Source organism: Aptenodytes patagonicus, chromosome 7 (genome assembly GCF_965638725.1).
Source record: "Aptenodytes patagonicus chromosome 7, bAptPat1.pri.cur, whole genome shotgun sequence".
Lineage (NCBI taxonomy): Eukaryota > Metazoa > Chordata > Aves > Sphenisciformes > Spheniscidae > Aptenodytes > Aptenodytes patagonicus.
In genome coordinates this window covers 16,433,938-16,455,268 of record NC_134955.1, presented here as the reverse complement: position 1 = coordinate 16,455,268, position 21,331 = coordinate 16,433,938, and the positions used below count along the sequence as shown (strand labels likewise).

At 41.8% G+C, this 21,331-nt stretch overlaps 1 protein-coding gene across 7 annotated transcripts in view; it reads right to left on the bottom strand.

Moving 5' to 3' along the window:
* Nucleotides 1-15,864, bottom strand: part of KCNC1 (potassium voltage-gated channel subfamily C member 1) — a 134,349-nt gene extending 118,485 nt beyond the window's left edge. For all 7 annotated transcript variants that reach the window (XM_076344102.1, XM_076344106.1, XM_076344104.1 and 4 more), the window contains exon 1: nucleotides 14,959-15,864. In XM_076344102.1, coding sequence (XP_076200217.1) covers nucleotides 14,959-15,528 — 570 coding nt within the window. In that variant the 5' untranslated portion in view covers nucleotides 15,529-15,864. The remainder of the gene's footprint in view (nucleotides 1-14,958) is intronic.
* Nucleotides 15,865-21,331: the final 5,467 nt, after the last annotated feature.

The window sequence follows — 21,331 nt, the reverse complement described above, 5'->3', positions numbered from 1 at the left end:
GGGGGCGGGGGGGGGGGGGGGGACATGACTTTGGGATTTTTCTCATGGAGAAAAGCGAGAAACTTTGAATAAACCTTCTTTGAGAGGAAGGGGACAAATGGGAGAAAAAAAACCTTTTCTTGCCAAAAAGGAAATGTATCTACATTTATTTGACCAGCTCTAGATCTGAAACTACAGAATACATATAATACTGTTGATATTCCAAAACTTGTTTCTTAGCCAAAAAGTCTGTGTATTGTGACAAGGCTCCCTAAACATCATCTGCAAAGTTTCCAAAAACACAAACCCCAAAAAATTCATCAACCTTTTCCCCTCCCTCGCAACCCTCACGAGTAGCTGGATTTGAAAGACAAATAAGGCTGTGGAATAAATGTTAAACAGGGGCTGGTGACATGCATGGTGACTTTACTTTTGGCTCATCTCTTTCTATGTGAGTGTTTAAAAAATAAAATCACTGCCTCAGCATAATAGGATATTCAAAACCACGAGTGACTACTTAGCATTTTGATGAAGGTAGGTGTATTTTAAGAAAAAAATGTATTCCACCCTAAGCTGCAAGCCTGTGGTGAGTTTTGTTAACTAGAAGAATTCATAATTTGGGCTAGCGAGTTGGCTTAAGAGCATTTTTGTGGCCTGTGGGCATTTTAATAGCAGGACTGCGGTGAGCACTTGCAGTGAGCACTAGCAGGAATTATGCACCTTGATAGCTTCACGTCATCTTGAAATTTTTCTTGATTACAGCTAGTATCATATGCAATGCAGGTAGTGAATGAGAAGATATTTTTTTCCATTTGTATCCAAATCTTTATTGAGATGCCTCTCAAAATACAGCTTCTGGTCTCTCAATAAACATGGTATAGGGCTTGTGAACGTAGTTTCCACACATAAATTGTCTACTGTGTTTTTCTGAATGTATTTCTGAGCCCTTTGCCATCTGTGTGCATTACAGCTCTTGTAGGAAGACCTTTAGACCAAATTACTGCTGTATCTGGACAGTCATGTACAAGCTCATAGTAGAAATCTTTGTTTGTTGTTGTTGTTCTTTTTGCTAAAGTTGTCAAAGCGAGGAGCAAGGGATGCCACAGAAAGGGATTTCTACTGTAAGTTTTGCAGATACGAGAATGAATTACGTGCCCACAGCTGCCATAAGTGGAAATTACATCTGTTAGACTTGCATTGCCAAATAAAACCTGGTTGGTTATTGGGGTGAACAATGTGATCAGATATCCTTGTGGCAAAAAAAAGAGCTGTTGTTCCTAACATTCATGTCTAGGATCTTTGCTTAAATTACCACAATTCTCACACTTGTAAAAATGTACATCTTGCTTCTAAAATAGATTTAGGACAATCAGGATAAAAAGAGATTAGATGAAATTTCTCACGGATCTGAATTAGACCTTGCTGCTGAAGTCAAGAGCAAGAAAAGCTTGTATTTGCAAGAAATGTCATAAAATCAAGAGCAGTTGTGTGTGGTGTTCTCAGCAGAGACATAGCTACTTTGAAATCCTACCTGGATGAAGAGAGTACAAAAAAGTACTTCACATTGGTGCTTATAAAAATGGTACTGGAATGATCAAAACAAAAGCCTATGGATACGTAGTCCCCCTGTGCAGAATTCCATAACCACGTAGATCCAGGGAACAGAGTCAATGCCTGCTTTACCCAGTTTTAATTCCTGTCTGATGGAGGTTGTGTAATGTGAGTGTCTGCATAGGGGAACAAATGGCTTTAATTGCTTCATAGCAGAGTTCTCCACCTCCTAGCAGAATGAAAATAAGGATGACCTCCCCAGATTCCTAGATGTGAAAGATAACTTCCCCTATTTGCAAGAACCCAGCAGAAGCTTTGTGGATGTGCCCCCTTCCTTTGAATTTTCTTACAAGGTGACTTTCATCCTAATTGTCTTGAGTATTTTGCACTTCAATATTGAATACTTGTTTAAAATTCTACCGATATTTTGTTTATATCTTGTCCTTTTTGTAGAAGTTTTTGAAAGTATTTTCATAAATAGTAAAGACTCACAGAACCTTCATGATGCGGGGAGATATTAGTACTGGCAGTCTCCTTATCAGATGATGATAAATAGACACACAAAGCTATCACAACTGAGATTTTTAAAAGTTTTCAATGCCTAGCTTAAGAACCTTTGGGGATCACCTTGAAGACACTATCTGCATCTGTCATTGACTTCAAGGGGAGCTTTGAAAATCAGGATCTGGTGCTGAAATTCCTGTTGTGACCTTCTTTGTGAGATCAACATTTATATCTAAAGGGGAATTTTGCTACTGCAGGATGTCCAAGGCTTAGCGAGACCACTGACACAGGAGTTAGCCCAATGTTTGAAACCTCCTTGTGATTAGCTTGTTTTCAACATGTTTTCAGATGCAGTAGTGGGCCTTTTGGATGTCAAACACAGAGTCTTGAAAACACCATTCCTCTTGTTGCAAGAGAATAGTTAAAAAAATGTATGTATTTAATTACAAAATAGGCTGGAATGGTTTTCATGTAGAACATACAGAGAATAAGAAGCCTAGGAACACAGCTCCAAAATTCCTGGCTTTTGTTCATATTCCTGCCACAGTTCCCAGTAAGATTTCTCTTTCATCTACATTTGCCGTAGTCCCTCCTTTCTCCCTTTCTAATAATTTAAGAGACAAGATGACAGAACAGATTAGAAAAATACCTATAAATAATACCGTACGCAAAGAGGCATTTACCCACTGAGTCTTAAAACTCATTCCCTGATTTGGTTCTATTTTTATAAGCTTCATCTTACTTGACACTGACAATGATTCATATAAATATTAAGTATTCATTTTTAGTCCATTGCACATAAGTGAAGCTAAACTGTAGTGTTCTTTGGAGTTTTTACCCTGCAGGTCCTTACTTAGGATGGGAAGAGGGATAGGAAGATTCAGTTCCTGAGTACTCTACAATTTGGTCCTATGGTCCTATATTACATAGCATAGATGTAGCATTTTTAAAATTTTCAATGCCGCTCATATTTCAAAGGGGTTTTTTGTTGATTTTTTTTTTCTTCTGCAGGATATAAAAATAGGACTTGTTACCCTGAATTAAAATCTAAATCTGAAGGCTGATTTCTTATTTATACCTCTTTGTTGTGTTGTAGTTATGTAGAACAACTCTATCATTATTCTTTTGCTATATCTTGTTTTTTAACTACACCAGTTTTTAAAATGTTTTATTTATTGTCCAAATGTTTTGTTCTTTAGACTGCACAGCAAAGCTGTTTAAACAATGAAAGAAAAAATTTTTTTCAGTATTTGTCTTTTCTAAATTCTAATACAATTACGTTTCTGTTATAGCAGGAGTAGATTTGATAACAGATGGTAAAACTGCAAAACTGTCTCTGCTTCATTAGAGCCCCTGGCAAGACTCCTATATAAGGTAAATTACAGTAGAGAGGGATATTTAACAATGTACCCTTCACAGTTTCCACTAAGATTTTGAACTAGTATTATGTGTATCATGAAGGCAGTGAATGTAATAACTAGAATGTTTATTGATCACTTCTGGGTTGGTTGGTAATGCCAGAGCTAAAGCATACATGCTGTAAAAGGCCCTAATCTTGCAAAGACTTGTTCTAGTGCTTTTCCAAGTTAAATTTATCCTGGCAATAGTTTAATTTAGATCACTTTCCTTTAATGGTGATAATGCACTTTGAAATATTAAAAAGTAATAAAACATAAGTGATCAATTTCCATTTAAATTAAAAGAATGTTTAAGTTAAAATATTGATGAAAAGGCAGCCTTCAAAGATTTTAAGATTGCTTGTATCTACATGGCATGACTGAAGGGTGACAGATTGATAGCCCTGGGAAACGTAGGTCTTTTCAAAACAAATTGTGATGTGTCCTTACGCTGACCTGGGAGCTCGCTTTCCAGTGTGGCAGAACTGCTCAGACTCTGGGGTGAAAAAGTTCGCTCTACTTCTGCGTATCATCTACTTCTGCATATCATCTCATACTTTTTGTGCGTTTTGTACATTCCTTCTCCCTAGGGGCTGCACAGAGATCACTAAATCATTGCACGTGGCTCATCCTGGAGTCAACCGCATGATGACAACATACGGTTATTTCCTAACAGGAAGTGGCTTTCGAACTAGTGAGTGGTTGAAAAAAAACACTAGCGTTGTCACACTGTCTCTGACAATGTCACTACATATATCTGTTTTCTGCTATTAATCTTGCTGAATTCACTAGCCCAGAATTACCACACAGGAACAGCTGCTTAGTTCCACATTATTGGGAAATGCTGCTTTGCCACATACCCAATATATTGGTTTGTGAATTCCTCATACCATGCAAGCTGGATCGACTTCATTAACTGCCTGCATTATGCATCTGTCTGAAGTTGGGAAGTCTCTTGAGCAGAGATGGATGAAAATTTGAAATCCTGCAGTTGGAGGAAGATATTAAACCTGAAATTTCACATTCTAAGCAAAAAAACCTGTAGCCACTGGATTATTGCATCCGAGGAACTGTTTCACGCTACTAATATCTCCTGTTTTCATTTGAGCGTGTTTTTGAAAACAGCTTATATTCAGTGCGTATTCGGCAAGTACATTTAAAGGACTGTGCCTGTTAGTGAGGAAAAATTGTGGGCATTAACAAGGCTTTGATATAAGGCAGTTGCCAACAATACTAAAGCAGTTCTGGGCACAGGCAGAAACAATACTATAGGCACTGGGTAATTTTAATATGCATTTTAAAAAAATTATATCTGCAGGGTTAGTGTTTTGGGAATTGTAAGTTTAAACTCACATGGCTACATCCTTTCATGAGTCTGGCCTCAGAAGTGAAGATGCAGGAACTGACTGCTAGTTTTCTGTGATGCTGGAGCGATGGAGAGATGGTGGGTGCCCACCCCTGCTGTCTTTGCACTGGCTGGCACAGCTCATACACATACCGCACCTTTTGAAGAATCATAGCTTTGGGTGATCTTCTGCTCCAGTCCAGGTTGGTTTGGGAAACGCTACATCTGAGTATAGTGTAAATTCTTCCCAGAGATGCTTACTGTTAACTTGCTGTTTTTATGGCAATAGCATTTAGAGGTGTCAACAGAGATTATAACCTTACTGTGCTAGTTACTGCAATAAACACATAGTAAGGGAGAGATGAAAAAATGCAAAGCAAGTAACCTGAGAAAAGTTCTTTTCCTATTTTGAAAATGACATACTAAGATTAAATGTCTTGTATGATTCCACACACAGTAAAATTCATAGAAAATGAGAAGGGCTGAAGCATACCCAAATGACGTGGCTTAATGAGCTAATATAACGTGCTGTCTGTGTGCTTGTGCCATTGCAAATGTTCGTTTGCTGAGCTATACGAATATGGCCTGCCTTCATACTACTGGCATGCTGTAGATGCTAGCTGAAACTCCTGAGAGGATTCTTCAGAGTTAACATATGCAAGCAAGTAGGGCGCACAAATAATTACTTTAGATCTGCTAACAAATGCTCGCTTGATAAGCTGCATTAATTCAATTGCTTGCAATCATCTGTCCAAATCTCAGGTTTTGGGGGTTTTTTTTTGCTTTCTACGTAGGTCTGTGTATATTTCTGTGGATGTGTGGACTGTTCTGAATGAACGTTAAAGATCACCTAATAAGAACAACGGCTTACCCTGCTGTCCTAGCCAAGATATCCTTAGAGGACAGTAAACGTGCAGTTTTAGGAGTCGCTATAGTTGATGGTAGTACATATGTGAACATAAATTTGTGTTTTGGAGTTGAAGACGCCATAGAATTGCTATTGAATTTCAAACTTTTCATTTGCCTTTAGTCCATGCCACTGACACTTACAAGGTAAAATGAGCTGCTTTTCTTAGCGGAGCGGGTTCTCCGAAAGATGTTTTCTTTAGAACAGTGAATGCACTTTTGCACTATTGATTTCCTGCTGCTTAGACATAACTAACATTTCAAGTAATCTATACAGTTTTGAAATTTACATTAGGTCTTTTAATAAAATCACTAGCACCTTTGGGACTTCTTGGTAGGATAAACACTGAACTCCTATCAGCTGAACGCAAAATTTCAATATTGCTTAAGCAAAATTCAGATACAAGCTGATCTGCTACCGCCCCAAAAGAAGAAAACCAACCACCACCACCACCCAGCAATTGACTCAGTCTGGTATTGGTTGAGCTATCATAGCATGGTTAGGTTGTTCTTGGTTTGTCCTTACAAAGTGCTTTACTGAAAAAACCTGAGTTAAAATCAGTTCTGCAGTATGCGGGACACATACCCAAGAAGTGCTAAGACATACTGTCACTAGATTTCTTGCAAAACTCCACACTATAAGCAATGGGGAGATCCATGCTAAAAAAAGAAACAGAAATAGCACAATGTGGCTGATATGTTGTCTTGTTTTTAGAGTAGAGATCAGAGGCTGCTGCGAAGGCAAGCCCTTTTGCATTGAGTATTGTGGCAGTTACACAATTGTCCTTGTCCTGAAAAATTTTGCCTGAAGTAGGTCTGCGTGGGTCTCTGGCTGGATCCCACTAAAATCAGTGGTAGCTGTGGCAGTGGCCTTATGGGGTGGGATTTTACTGACGGTCTCTTAACTCCTTGCCCATGTCCTTTTCTGCTATAAAACATGACCTCCCTTCTGCTGGAGGTTGTAGGTGCTCAGCATTTTTAGGGCTTTCTCCCTATTCATTTTTTTGAAGTCTGTTATCAAATTAGAAGCATTCTGATTGAAGGTTTTCATTTAATTAATAACTGGGTAAATCACAAAACTGGCCTCCACCATCTATACCTGTCAATTGATCCGGCGTAATGAAGACTGCAAGAATCCAAACTGAAAAACAGAACAGGGTTATTGGAATGAATTTTCAAAGTGAAATCTGCAGCTGAATTTCTGATGCATGTCAAATAATAAGCAACCTGGACTGACCAGATCTTTCTGTATTTGAATAGGGAAATGCAGGTCATGTTTAAAATGTGGTTTTGGAGGGCAAAAGTGGGCAGGTATAGAGATCCTGCTGCAGTGGAAACAAGGAGCTATTATTCTGTTGGTGTATTTCTGTGCACATTTTTAATTTTTTTGTGAATGCTGAGTAGATGATCCAGGAAATTCAGGAAAGCAGATGGATTCAGTTTGGTGGTTGTGCAGAACGAAATGCCTGTTTTAACTCATATTTGTCTCTGGGAAATTATAAGACTTGGTAGGAGGAGGTTTTGCCTTTGTTATTTAAAACCAAATAATTCATCTTACTGCTTCTTAAAAGGGACGTTCTTTCCCAGATTTTCAAGTAAAAAGCCAGTAGGATATTTTAAACCGTTCCATGTGGTCACAACACCACAATGGTCTTGACCTAACATTTTCTCAAAGTAAATCTAGCAGTGCTGAGATTTACTGCTGCTCCTGAAGTATCAACATAATTACGTAAGCGTGTGCCAGCAGCGTGTGCCTGTGTTGGTAGCTTGTGTGCAGCACACACATCGCTGGCTGTCCGCAGTGCACTGAAATCGGAGATTTATTACATTTACAAAGAGCCATTACAATGCAATTTTAACTTACTGTCATTAAAGGGTCTTACATCATAAGCAATCACTGCAAAAAGCCTTGGACTGAGATTTATTCATAATTTTTATAGCATGATTTATTAGAGCACCCATTATATCTTATAAATCGTATCTGAAAGAAATGAAAATCAATTAGGGCCTGGTCCTTTCACCTTTACCCGTGTTGGGTAGTACCTTGTTCTCAGCCCGAAGGAAACGGGGATATTCCTGGAGTAAGCTATCACTACAAGAGTAGGAGTGAAGATAGCAAAATCTGGGTCCTTACTGAGCACAGGAGAGAGATGTAAAAATTATTCTAGAAATGACAGCATTCAGTTTATATTCTAGGGGGAGGGGGTGGTTCTCCATAGATTCATAGATTTCTCTGATTTCATTCGATCCTAACACTCCTGTGTACCATTTGGAGTGAATCACATATTTATGTAATGCAATATTCAGTAGAGAAAGCCAAGTCAGCCTTCTAATACTGTTCTTTCCTCAGATCGAATTCAGCTTATAGTAACTGAGAAGGTAATTGTAATACAATTGCAAAGATCTCAAAATGGCTGTTCTATTAGTCTTATCCCCCAAGAATGCACTGAAATTTCATAAAATCAAGCCTATGCAAAATGGAAACTCAGTTTTGCCATCTGTATTGGTATGAGAAAGAATTACGCACTTGATTATCAATTAGGGCCCAATTTTTCAATCTGAATACCCCTGCTTGCCCTTTTTATTATGAAATACAGCGCTTGGATATGATTTGGTTGAATGTTAATTGAAGTCATGTGGTTTGAATGGGGATGTATTCTGTAGTCCTTTGCAGTAAAAAATGCCAGTAAGATCATGAAGAGCTTTGTCAGTATTAGAGCTCTATGTTTTGATGCAATGTGCTGAAGATGCTCATGTCTTTAAACGATTATGAAAATACATATTTGAATATGTATGTTCCTAATAAATTACTAAGATCTATTGTGCTTCAGTGCTTTGGAATGGAAATCTGCAATGTATCTATTAAAAAAGCAGTATGCTGCAATTAATTTGTTATCCTGAACCATACTGCAGGAAAATTCATTTCTGTCCTTGAAGTTGGTGGTAATTTTGGCACTGAATTTCAACAACAGTAAGGCTGGGCCCTCTGTTGCTGATTTGCTAACATCTCTCCTCACGTTAAAAGAAAGGAAATATGTATAGACTTTACTAAAGTACTACCACAAATATACACAGATCAGTCACGTATTTCTAAAAATAAGAAGGATGAATACCATTGAATACTAGACTGCACAGCAGAAGAAAAAACAAGATGGAAAAATAGTTTTCCTAGATATAGTCTAATATATCACACTTTTGTGAGCAGTTCTAAAATAGAAATATTATAACTGATCCACGGATCTTATTATCCTTTGTCTCATGATATACCAACAGAGAATACCAGTATTTTGTTGCCTTTTTTTCCTAACCAAAACCAAAATAGCAAATGTCAGGAGAAGGGCAAAGAAAATAATTGAAGGCACATAGGGATGGATTAAAGAGAGAAGGGACCAAATATCATACTGAAACCAGTCACTAAATTCATATCGATTTCAGTGGCACCAAGGTTACATTTGCAGAAGTATTTTGGGATGGTTTAATTTTGAAGTCCTTCCTCATATGGAAATCCCACTCAGCATCGTAGGAGGTGGCGGTGATAGGAAGGCATATATATGTGTATGCATATGATGGTATGATCCATACAATCACAGCCTTGGCTAAATCAAGTAAATTTTGTAACCTAGAAACATTAAAATTAAGTAAGATTGAAAAAAAAATAAAATGGCAACAGATGCTGTTCTTTTTTAAGGTTTTAGAATAATAGAAATAAAATTAGAAATAGGCAAATGGATTAAAAAAACCTTCCTTGAATTGAAACTGCTAAGTCTGTACTAGCCAGCCATAGATTTGTCAGGTGGATAACATCATCCCTCTCATCTCCCTGTGAGGTTGTGACTTCAAAGAGATTGTAAGATGTTCTGGGCAGATATCATATCTTCCTGAACAACTCAAACCAATGAAGTCATGATTCTGCATGGCTGCTATGATTTTTTTTTTTTGACTCTGAAATCAGAGGGACAATTCCCAGGAGTTATTTGTGAGCGTGCCTGCTCCCACCTCGGCTAACTCGATAGGGACTGAACGTGGGACTTGGTCTGAGTGGTGAACACTTTCTAGCTGGCATTGCAAAGACTACTTTGGACAGGATGCAGAGAAGACTATACCATGCTTACTAATGGGTTACATAAGGATTTGCAGTAACATGTCCCTTGATGGGAGAAAATAGGAATAAAATGGGATTTTAGGAACTATATTAATAATGAATGATAGAATGGTAGTTAATAGATATCTATCTGTAATTCCATTATACTACAAGTGCAGGGGAAACTTCATTTAATGTGGAAAGATTCTCATTTTTCCAGAGCTATAATGCAGCGTGCAGTTAAAATTAGGCTGTCTCGTTAATCGTCAAAGTATATGGTGAGAATTACTGCAGCCAGCTTCAGTGCAGGATTAGACATGCCTCTGCAGGAGAGACCTTGCAGAAAGGCCCAAGGTGGGAGAGCAGCTCCATCAGGGCCTCTCTGATGAAATCTCACCCTGGGGAGAAGGGTGCCTGTGAGTAGGGGAAAGCGTGTGGGATGGCTCTCCCCCTTGCTCTCCCTATCTGCTCACGCTTGGCGGGAACCCCCAGAGCACTGTCCGCGGAGCGCTCCTGTGCAAAGTGTGTCCTGCGTCAGATGGCTGCAGAATAAGCTCCCCTTGTGAAGGGTGATGAGTATCTATTCCCACTCCCATTTCCCCAATTCCTGAGTTTAGCTGTACTGGGCCAGGGTAAAGGGTGAGCAGAAATCACCCCAGCCTCTAAGCCTCGAGACAGTATGGTTATTCGGGAACTAGGATCCTATAAGCCTTCTCATACCTACGGGATGTAGTTTATAAGGAGAAAAATCAGTTTAAATGAACACAGCAAAATTGAAATGCTCTTGAATGTACAAAAGAAAGCTGGAAGAAATCCCTGGGGAATACCTTTTCCTCATCTCTTCCCCACTATCCTTTTTCCTGTCTCCTTCTCGGTGTCGGAAACTTGTCCTTCAAAAATCACCCACTGAGGAAAGCAGATCCTTCTGCAGGATGTGAAGGGAGAACGTGAGGGAAGGGTGAGTGAGAGTTTTGCCATAAGCCTTTCCTCTTCCAGATCAGAGCTGTATAGCATATGCCAGGATGGCAAGTCAAGCTGTTAAGGACTTTCCATAGGACCCCAACCAGCTTTTATTTAAAAACAGTAAAAATGTTTATTTGAAAGGACTACAAAAGCTTTCCTGAGGGTTCATTAATGAAGCTTAACTGTCCGATTTGAACGTGAGCACTAGCACAGAATCTCAGCTGAAAGCTCCTTGTTCCCAAGCACTGACTAACCTAACGGCTGTGAATTAACACAAACACAACCTTATCCTGCTGGGGAGGAGGAGAAGGAAGGGGGCAAAGATGTTAGACATCTGCAGGCCAAACTCGCCAGGAAGTCAGTGGGAGCTTCACTAGTGTAAGAACAGCGTGACCAGACGTAAATATAAAGGAGAGAGGATGCTAAGAAAATATTTTTCACGCATTTGTGTACTGAGGGGCCTATGAAATCTAATAAGTGCAGAAGGCAGGAACTCTATTACAACGTAACTCTTGGATATGCTGCTTTAGTGTATCTGTGTAGCTTTCTGTGTGACTCTATTTCCCCCTCTGCATCTACTTATGAAAAATAAATTTACAAAGTTGCCTGACGATGCAAAAAAGACAGTTCTAGTAGGCTTTAAAGAAACGTCTCACCAATTTAGGTGCACAATATCCATTGACATGAAGTGATATTTAGCTGCCTGATCAGATGCTTTTGAAAATCCACCTAGATGCCTGTCTATCTACATACACACCCAGTATCTCTGTAAATCTGATCTTTTCCATCACCTTATCTGTTACTCTGTTCAGACCTCCAGGTACTAGACTTTGCCTCTGTTATCCAAATGTGGATTCTTTAAGTTACGGAGAAGTATGGCACCCATTTGTCTTATTAAGGTAGGTGTCTAAGGCAGTCTGTGATTTGAAACAAGCTACCTTTTCTTATTACAGATTTAGAAGACGATGCAATTTTTTAAAGTGTTTTGTCTTTTTAGAAAGAACTACCTTATTTAAGAAATTAATGTTTAGAAAACTAGAATTAAACTCAGCCACTATTGTTTTAACAAGAAACTGTTGACTATGTTGCACCTAAAGACAAATGATTAGTGACTGGGAGCTTATGCTTTATCAAAGTAAGTTTAGAAATAGACAAAATTTGCAGAGTTAGCTGATTTTGCCTGACATACACAAATGCTCTTCCAGTCTTCCCTGGCCGTCTGCAATGAGATCAGATGTAATTTAGTATGAGTTAGGTGCTGGTGAAGCAAAACAGTCAAATGTACTTGTATTTGTAAGCAGTGTCCATCAAGATGCTCCAAGAATGGCTATATTTGAGTAAATGCTAAGCTTTCTGTAGACAGTTCCTAAACATTCACTGAATTAGTGTACCAGCTATAGTCCAGAGAAATCTTGCTTTATTCAGATATGCAGGTTTTCATTTAATCTTAATATTCATATACTGTGTTCCTTTTACTTGCCCAAGTGTAACCGTATAATGGTTATGTAAACCAATGCTTATGTTGTTATTTTGACATACATTTTGGTGCCATATGTAAACACCAAACATGTATATAATAACCACCATTAGTAGAAGTCTCAGATCCAATTAGGATGACAAAGTTTTGTCATGTATTTTTGTGACAAAATGGCAATGTGAATTTAAATTTTTGCATGACTGAAATTTGTAATTGAAAGTAGCGTACACAATTAAAAGTGAGGTAACAGCGGATTTGTTGCCTGACTACTTTACTAATGATTGCTTTAATATACTATTCACTAGTTAATGATGCTATCAGTTATTTTACTGTAAATTAGCTATTGTGAGTTTGAGGTCTTTTTGCAATGTCTGTGTCTCTACAGGAGCATAAATCAAACTCCCATCTCTTTTTACATCCATAACCATAACATATGGCTTTTATTAGAAAATGTTAAGTGTCTTATAATGTCTTCTTAATGGACAGTGTGTGCATGTGTTGATGATGAAAGCCATCTTCCTTCATGCAAAATATTAATGCATATCGCCTATGTCTCCATAGATACAAGTTAAAGAATCATATTTAACCCATGAAATATTCAGTATACACTTCAACTTTGCCCAGAATTCGTATTTCTCTAGTTTAACAATCCTTTAAAGAAAGAACAAGTTAGAGGTAAATCAGGGGTTGAATTCTACCAGGTATGCACATGTAATTGTGAATAAATGGTATAACATCCACTGCAAAAAAAAAAACCAATCCAAACCCAAATCACTTTATGAAATGCCTATTCCTAAATGAAAATACCCATAGAGAATTAGAAAATCGAATTTATATCCTCCTAGAATTCCAGCTTGTGCATCACAAAGACTCTTAATATTGGTTATAGATACTGTCCTCCAACTTAAAAATATAGATTTCTTGCAAAACTCCACACTATAAGCAAATATATCCTAATGCTTTCAAGCAAAAGGGTGTTTTAGCCTCTGTTTGTAACCTTTTCATTGGGACAACATTACCCGTTTGGCTTTTGGACCATTCCATAAAATCTTGGACAAGCACACTGCTTTGACTTGAAATGTGTCTTACCAACAGATTCTTGGGCACCAGAGAGATCTGCTATTCAAATCAACGCCTGCTAATGTTGGGCTTGATTAAAGGAAGCTAACTAAGCCTTTTGAAGGATACCCTCCAGCCTTCCCTCTCCATTTCCATGTTCCCTTGGCAGAAATCAGGGATTTGAAAGCTGCAATTCAACAGCGTCATCCTTTCATCTTGTGGTAAATATTTTATTATTCCTTTATCCTCCATGCTGTTTAAAGGAATTCATTTAAAATATTAACTTCTTTGTTCAGGGAGGAAATCTCCAAAGAGTATGCAAACAAGAATCTTTAGAAATGCACCGAGATATAACTCCAGGCTCTGCTCCAGCTTTCCCCATTCATTCAGTCTGCAGACCTGGCAGCTCCCTGCTGGAGATCTCTGCTCAGACCAAAAGTCTCCAGCAGCTGCTCTTCCACCACCCATTCATACACAATCAGCTCCCCTGTCCCTGCTCCCTGCATTTCCACTTCTCTTTCCTCCATCCATCCAATTTTCTCTCTAATCTGATCTCACTTCTTTGATCCTTCTCAAGAACACTGATCATCCTCCCACACCAAAGCACCACTCGTCCCTACCGAGGGCTGGCGGCAATTATGCTGTAACAAAGGTACATTTAAGAGAGGAGTAAAACCTATCCAAACCAATTTCTTTGTGAAGGCACTATCCTTCATCTATTTTCCTGCTTATCAATATGGGTATCTTGGGGGTTAATCCTGCTGCTGTTCCTGAAGTAGATGTTTTCTTTACTTTTGACTTCAGGAGCAGAATCAAATCCTAATTAATGTAATTATCCTCCTATGTAATAGTATGAAAGGTACCTACTTAGAGGAGTCGGATGGCTGTTTAAGACCATCTTTATCCACAGCTATGCTGTGAACTGCACCAGTGTGCATTCCTTTTCCAAAACAACTGCAGGCACCAGGAGGGGAGGAGTTGTCCTTCAGTAGCCAGGCAAGAAACCTGTCAAACACAGTGTCCCTTCTACATGAATGAACTCTCTCCTCTGATTAATACTTTGCATTTCCCACAAGGGAAAAGACAGAGTGAGGAGGTAAGTGAGCAACTGAATTCCCCATTCTCAAAGAAGCATGATCATAAATATTTAACATGGCATGTATGAGAAAAGAGAAAGGAACAGACTCCCTTTCCAGTCCAGGCTGAGAAACTCCCCACATTCCCTGGTCCCAGAGGGATTGCCTGCTCCCATGATCCTTTCTCTGTCTTGTAAAGGGGAGAGAGCCGTTAGCTCATAAGAAGGCTGGACAAGGTGTCTCTCTTTATTGGGGGATGACTGACTGTAAAAATCTGGCCATGGAGGGAAATTACCTGGTATAATGGAGATATCCCTGGCCTCTGAATGGGACCCTGCCCCAGGCTGTGGGTTTTTAGGAGCCTGTTAGAAAATAAGGGTCTCTGGAAGCCCACATACGAGTACGCGAGCTCATGCCTTAGTGTCTACTCGTGCCCCATGCATGGGGCCTGCTTGAGAGCATGGGTTATGTCCCCATAGCCCGTGTGTGATTTTTGTATGGCCACACACATGGATGGCTGCTCTGCTCTGCCAGTGGAGATAACCCTGATGATGCTGGGAGGAAGTGGGACTGAAGGGAGATTCGAGTGTTTTGATGAGGGTGCTGATTGCATAGCTTACCCTTGCATATCTGGATGAGTAGGGATCCTCGAAGAGTGCCCAGATGCGGGGCTGCCACCGTCTCCAGAAGCCCCCAGACCTGCCATCTGGGGAGTCACTAAGTGCTAGGCGTTTTGTCATCTCCAGCTCCTCTTCACCATCACCAGAGTCTCCGGTGCCATCTATGTCTCCGTCCTCGGCACTGCTATCCAGGGGTGCCCCACCAAAGCTGTCCAGAGCCTCTTCGGCGTCGCGGTGCTGCCGGTAGGTCATCCAACAGCAGGGCTCCACATCGGTCTCATCGATGCCCCAGAAGGCCAGCTCCTCCTCATACAGGGGCCCGCATACGTCTGCGGGGCAGTGCAGCTTGCCAGTGCGGTAGTAATTCAGGATGTGGGCAAAGACGCCCGGGTGCCGGTCAAAGAAAAACTCATCCGTGCGGGGGTCATAGTCGAAGTGGCTGTGGGCATCGGGTTCGGCGATCCAGGCCAGCCGAGTGCCGGGCAGGGTGCGTAGGGTGCTGCGGTAAGTCTGGTGCCTAGTCCCTCCCACGTTGATCACAATGCGGTCGCTCTCGTCGCCCTGGCCCATCTCGTCTCTTATTAGGCATGTCGCAGACTCATCCAAGCAAGCACGGCAGGCAGCAAGCCCGTAAGGGGACAGCGGCTCGGCGGCAGTCGGTGCCTAACCTGAACCCTGATCCAGGCCCGCGGGGATGAAGGGCCCCGGCCAGCTCTGCTCCCTGGGGGCCGCTCTGAGGGGAAGCCGGTGCCGGTGGCTCCCGGCGCTGCACCGCCTTCGTCTGAAGTCAGACACTCGGGGGCCGTGGTAGCTGCAGCCGTGGCGGAGGGGCAGGGGGGGCCATGCTCCGGGAGCGCGGGAGCTGCGGTGCCGGGGCGCAGGGACGTGCCGGTGGAGGAGGGCCCTTCCCTGGTTGGACGTGGCCAAAAGCACAAAAAAAAAAAAAAAAAAAAAAAAAAAAAAGGGGGGGTGGGGGGAGAAAAATCGCGGCACCGGCGCTGCCCACAGGTGCTCCGGGCGCGAGGCTGCGGGGCGCCGGGCGGGAGGCGGAGGTGGGCGCCGGTGCCGGCTGCAGCCCCCGCGGGGGTACGGCGGAGCTGTGCCCGCGCCCTTCCCGGCAGTGCGGGGCGGGGGGCGCCCGCCGGTGCTGAACGGACAGCGCCGCGCACCGCCCTCCCGCCGTGCCGCCTCCGCCCCTGCGGCCGGCCGGGTCGAGCGCGCTGCCGGTGCGGGCGGCGGGAACCCGCGGCGCCGCCGCTGCCGCTGCTCCTCCCGCTGCCGCCGCCGCCGCCGCTGCCCGGCGGCTCGGTGCAGCCCGCCCGCTCGCCGGACAGCGCCGCGCAGGCGCGTTGCTCCCGCCCCGCCGCCGCTTCCCGGGTCCTAGCGCCGGCCGCGCTCCGAAGGCGCCGTGGCCGTCTCCCGCCGCCGCCCCGACCTCCTCGGTTCCTCGGCCGCCACGTCGCGTACTTCTTACCCGTGCCGGGACAGGGCTCCCTGCGCCGGTACCCTCGGCTGGAGGAAGAGCGCCCTCACCCGCCGCTTACGTCCCGAGTAACCGGTCTCTCTCTCAGCGGCGCGATGGTCGCACTGAGGATCCCCTTCGGGAAGCGTTGGGTTTTCTGGTGCTGCTGCCCCGCACTCGGCTCTGAGTGATCCCCTCTAGCGCTATTGAAGTAAGTCATGGCTGTTCTCGTCCTTCGTGGGCTGGACCCACTGAAGGGCAAAGAGGCAAAATTCAAGATCTCCCCAGGCATAAATTTCTCACACCATGCGCAGGGATGCCCGGGGTTTGCATTTCCTGCTGCATTGCACCTTTACATGGTCCCCCACACCTGCTCCATTTCGCTATCTTTTCTTCTATTTTTTCTACTGTTCACTTGTTTCTTCCCTAAAGCCTGGGTTGGCAGGAGGCTGCGATTTGGGCTCATGTTGTTTATTCTTTTTTATTCTCATTAATTGGCAAAGAATGACAAGGGAAGTTTCACATCTGCAAAAAGAACCGTTCCTGCCCTGTGAGGAGCTTGAAGAACAGCAGGGAGATGGTTGTGTAGAAGGGAAGTAACAGAGGTATGTAGACGTGTTCCATGTTTTGTTTTATTTGCTGCCAGTATCCCAGGAGGAGTGGGCTTATGAGAGAGCCTGAAAAGCTGAGCTGAATCATGGGAGGTCGTGTCACGATGAGTGGTTGAGGTGGAGAAACATATGATTGAAGGGTATATGGTTGAGGAATGCTGCTGGAGTGCAGCAGTGGTAGGGACAACAGGATGCTCAACACGAAGAGGGTAGACTGGGGGAATGCAGTTAGGTTGAGTCTTGAAGGAGGCTGGAGATAGGGATGTGCTGGAACAGCAGGTGAAGAACAATGGAGGGCTGCCAAGGAGCGAGTGCTGTGGTCAGGTTTGTGCGAGGAAGTGTTTGGCCATCCACAGCTTCCTTGGGTTGCAAAGGAGCATTGCATATGTTTGGGATGCCAAGAAGAGAACTCTGCAATAGTTGTGGTGGGATATACCAAAGAGGCCTAAACAGGAGATTTCCCTGTGAAAATGATAACAGATTGGCCTTGAAGCTGGTGGGGTAGAAGGAAGGCCCAGGAGCTGGGTGCTATTTGTGCATGGGAAAAGGGAGGGAAGATAGTGGAAATGGGGAGTATGTTACTGCTATCAGCAGTGAAAGAGAAAAGGGGAAGTGAGGCTAAACCAAGGCAACCTGGCACTTCAGCTAGCATAAACTGATGACAAAATCTCCAGGAAGAGATGCCAGACAGCCACTTGAGCATTGGGATTGAATAGAGGGAGAAAGGTTGATGACAGAGGGAGAAATCTGAGAATCGCAAGCACAGAAATGCTATCTAAAATCCTTAAGAATTGCCAGACAGAGGGCACAAAGGGAGAAGAGCGCAGGTCTGTGAACCCAAGCCTGGCATTAAGAAAGGAAAAGAGGATGATGACTCATTGACAGAAATGATATAGGTGACAATTATTTTGTAATCATAGTAAGTCACTACTTTTGATAATAATAGATCTGGGGATCAATGGGAAAGCACCGTAGGGTAGTTTCTGAAAGTTATGGAGGTTGAGGAAGGTAGGTGACCCAGGAACAAGGTTTAAGGACCTGTGAATCCTAGGCCAGTGGGTTCTTCTGGTCACATCCACAACTGTAGAGGCTCTTTCCTAGCTCATTAGCTCCTACCTTCCATGTTACCTTACACCACATCAGTGATTCCTCTTTAGGAATTTCAGTGTTGAGATCTAAGGTGACTGTGGGGATGAAAGGGATATCTTGCAGCTTCTGTCACTTCAGTTTCCCTTCTTGTCTGGACATCTGCAGGAGAGTGGTACAGGACCTTAGAAGTCATCTGAAAGTATATGTTAAAAAACAGAAAGCTTGTTTAAAGATAGTTTTCACGAACTCAGGTAGGGAGGCCATACTTAAGTGACCTGCAAGGTTTCTTTGAAGATACTAAGGGTTTAATTGATAAAGGAGTGTTGGTAGACGTGGAAGAGTTGGATATTTTGAAAGATATGTGAGAGGGCCCCAAATCAGAGATTGATGGGCAGGGGGGAGCTGTGAGATCTGGAGCGAGATAGTTGCTGAAATGGGAAGCTCTCTTAGAAATATAAATTGGAAAATGAAGTTTATACTTTATTTTGATGTGAAAAATGAAAAAGAACATCACATTTGAAACTTATATTGAAGTTTGAGAGGGAAAGTATTAGAAAATAATACCTTTTTTAAACAAGGATCGTGGCAAAAAATAACTGTGTACTAAGCCACAAAGACTTTGCTTTGCACTGTAGATTATAGCATGATTTGCATTTGTTTAATTAGTGATAGTTGATACCACCAGATAGGTAGTTGCTGATTTACACAAAATGAATGTTTTAAGTCAGTCCAGCAGGTGCTACGTATCAGCAAAATTTTGCTTTAAGCCTGCCATATAGTGATATAAAATTCTGGTTTAATTTAAAAAAAAAAATTTCCCATAACTGGAAATGTTTGGACTATGACAGACAAAACAAACCAAATAATTTTCAAATATCTGATTTGCAGACAAAAAATTTCCATGGAAGTTTGGTTAATCCCAACCTGTATAGTGGCACTTGTGCCCCCCTAGTCCCACCGAAAAATAACAATATTATAACTATTTTTTATTCTGGTTTATATTTTTTATCTTTAGCGATTCTTTTTGGCTGCAGAATAACTGCTTATGCAGACTTGATATCTCAAACTTGAAGCCCCCATCTTCAGGTGCTGGGTTGCTGAAGGATCTCCCCTCACTCTGCAAAGACTTCCAAGGCTCTAATGGGAGTCTATAATCCCCTGTGCATGTGAGATGAACACGAATGAATTTACCACAGTTAGACGTACCCACATTCAGTCTTTTTGGTTTCAAAATAGCTGTGTGTCTCCTCTATGCCTTTAGACTTGCCTTAGAGACAACATAGTAATTTGCAGAAGCAGGATCATGCATTTGGTCGCTCATATAATGCCATTGACTTCAGTGGAGTTAAAGAATGAATGAAATGAATGAATGAGAGAAAGTTTAGGTCCCTTGCCAATGAACAGAGAGCAGTCCTCGCTATACTTCCCTGCTGGGTGCCTTCTCTACACTGGAAAGAGAAGTTAGGCAGGGAGGACTTAATGTGAAGGTGGATGTGTACGTCCAGGAATTATCTAGTTTTTCTGTGATATCTCTTGTCATTTTAAGCTAAATTAGTAATGAACCTTACTAAGTTTAACTTGCTAAAAAGAACTAAACCAACTTTAATAGTTCTGGGAGACCTCTGTAGGAGGCATGGAGTTGGCAGGTTGTTCAAATAGTCTGTTTGAAAAAGGATTCTGATACAGCAGCAGCAGCGGGTAATGTTATCAGAAATTCTTAAAATGCATTAAAAGACATTAGCCTTGGAATTACATTGTGTTTCCTGAGGTGATTCTCACAACTGGTGAGAGATTTTGATGATCATCTACCTCAAGCTGGGGCTGACCAAAACCTGGCACAAGTGGGGAAAATAAGCTGTAGACTTCAGAAAGGCCTTTCTAAAGGCCTCCCTTGTGGGAGCCTTATGAGAGGCCAGAGTTGTACAGCTACTACCCAGGAGAGTATATATGCGCTTTGAGCAGTCCTGTTAAAGTTATTGGGCCTACTTAGAACCTTAGCTGTTCTTCTAAATCAACATTTTTAATGGTGACAGTGGAAGAATAGCTTTAAGCCATAGATCTATTTTAGTTTTTAAACTACTGTGTAACCAAAAAAGAGAGTCAGTCCCCTTACTAATTTTATCACTTGTGTTCGGTCACCCCACTGTCTCCTGTGTTCTGATGACACAGGAAGAGTAAGTCCTTCTTTCACCTCTGTATCTGGTGTCCTGGGATCACCTTTGTTGCCCTATGCTTCAGCATCCCCAGGGTAAAAATATATGATGAAAGGTAAGTTGTCTTTCAGAGGGAAGTCTAAATTCTATCTATGAAGAAAAAATTAGCTTGTGGGTTCATATACTATTCATTTGTTAATGCCCCTGCTCTCCACTTACTGCTTTAGCTGAAAACTGTAGTGATTTCTAATCTAACTCCAAAGGAGCTTTCTTCTCAACGTGGGGGATGACTGATCATATATTCCCTAATATTCCTAAACTTAGTAACTTATAACTTTGGAGTGAAATTTTAACTGGTTTTTTTATTTTTATTTTTGTATGAAGACATTTCACCACTTCCGGAAGATGCTGGATCAACAGATCAAAATCACAAAGTGTTGTATAGGTACAGAAAGCACATGGGGAAGCTTTGCCGTATGCTTTGGTGCTTTACTAGTATAACAGAAGTATCTCATTCTGCACACGTCTTTAGCCTCTTCATTCACTAAGGTTCCTAGTGAGGATACCAACAACGGTGACAGCTAACGAAGCGCTCACTCCTGACATTTAAGCCTACCTAGTCTGAGTTCATCAGACAGTTTATATTCAAAGAAAAGGGTTATTATGAAAAACTACTTGACCGTTTCTAACAAATGCAACAATATAAAGAGGGAAAAGAGATGTTCAGAGAACCTGTGACTTTGTGTGCAACTATGAATACAACTGGAGAGCACATTCAAAATGTTTTAAAGCTGGAGGAAGCTGAGAGGGAGAGATTTATTCGTAAGAGTTATAATCTCAAAACAAAAGGCAGCCAGGGCTGGAACACCAGTTTTGCAATGCTTGAATGCTATAATTCAGTCTGTGCTCTCTTATATTAAATTCATGACAACTCAATGCAGTTCTTTATCAGTTTTAGATTACATCATGCTGTGAATTGCTCTGTTAATATTGACCCTTGTAAATCATTTGGTTTGAGGTCTTCAAATGGAAAGCTGTGATGCATTTCAGCATGCAAT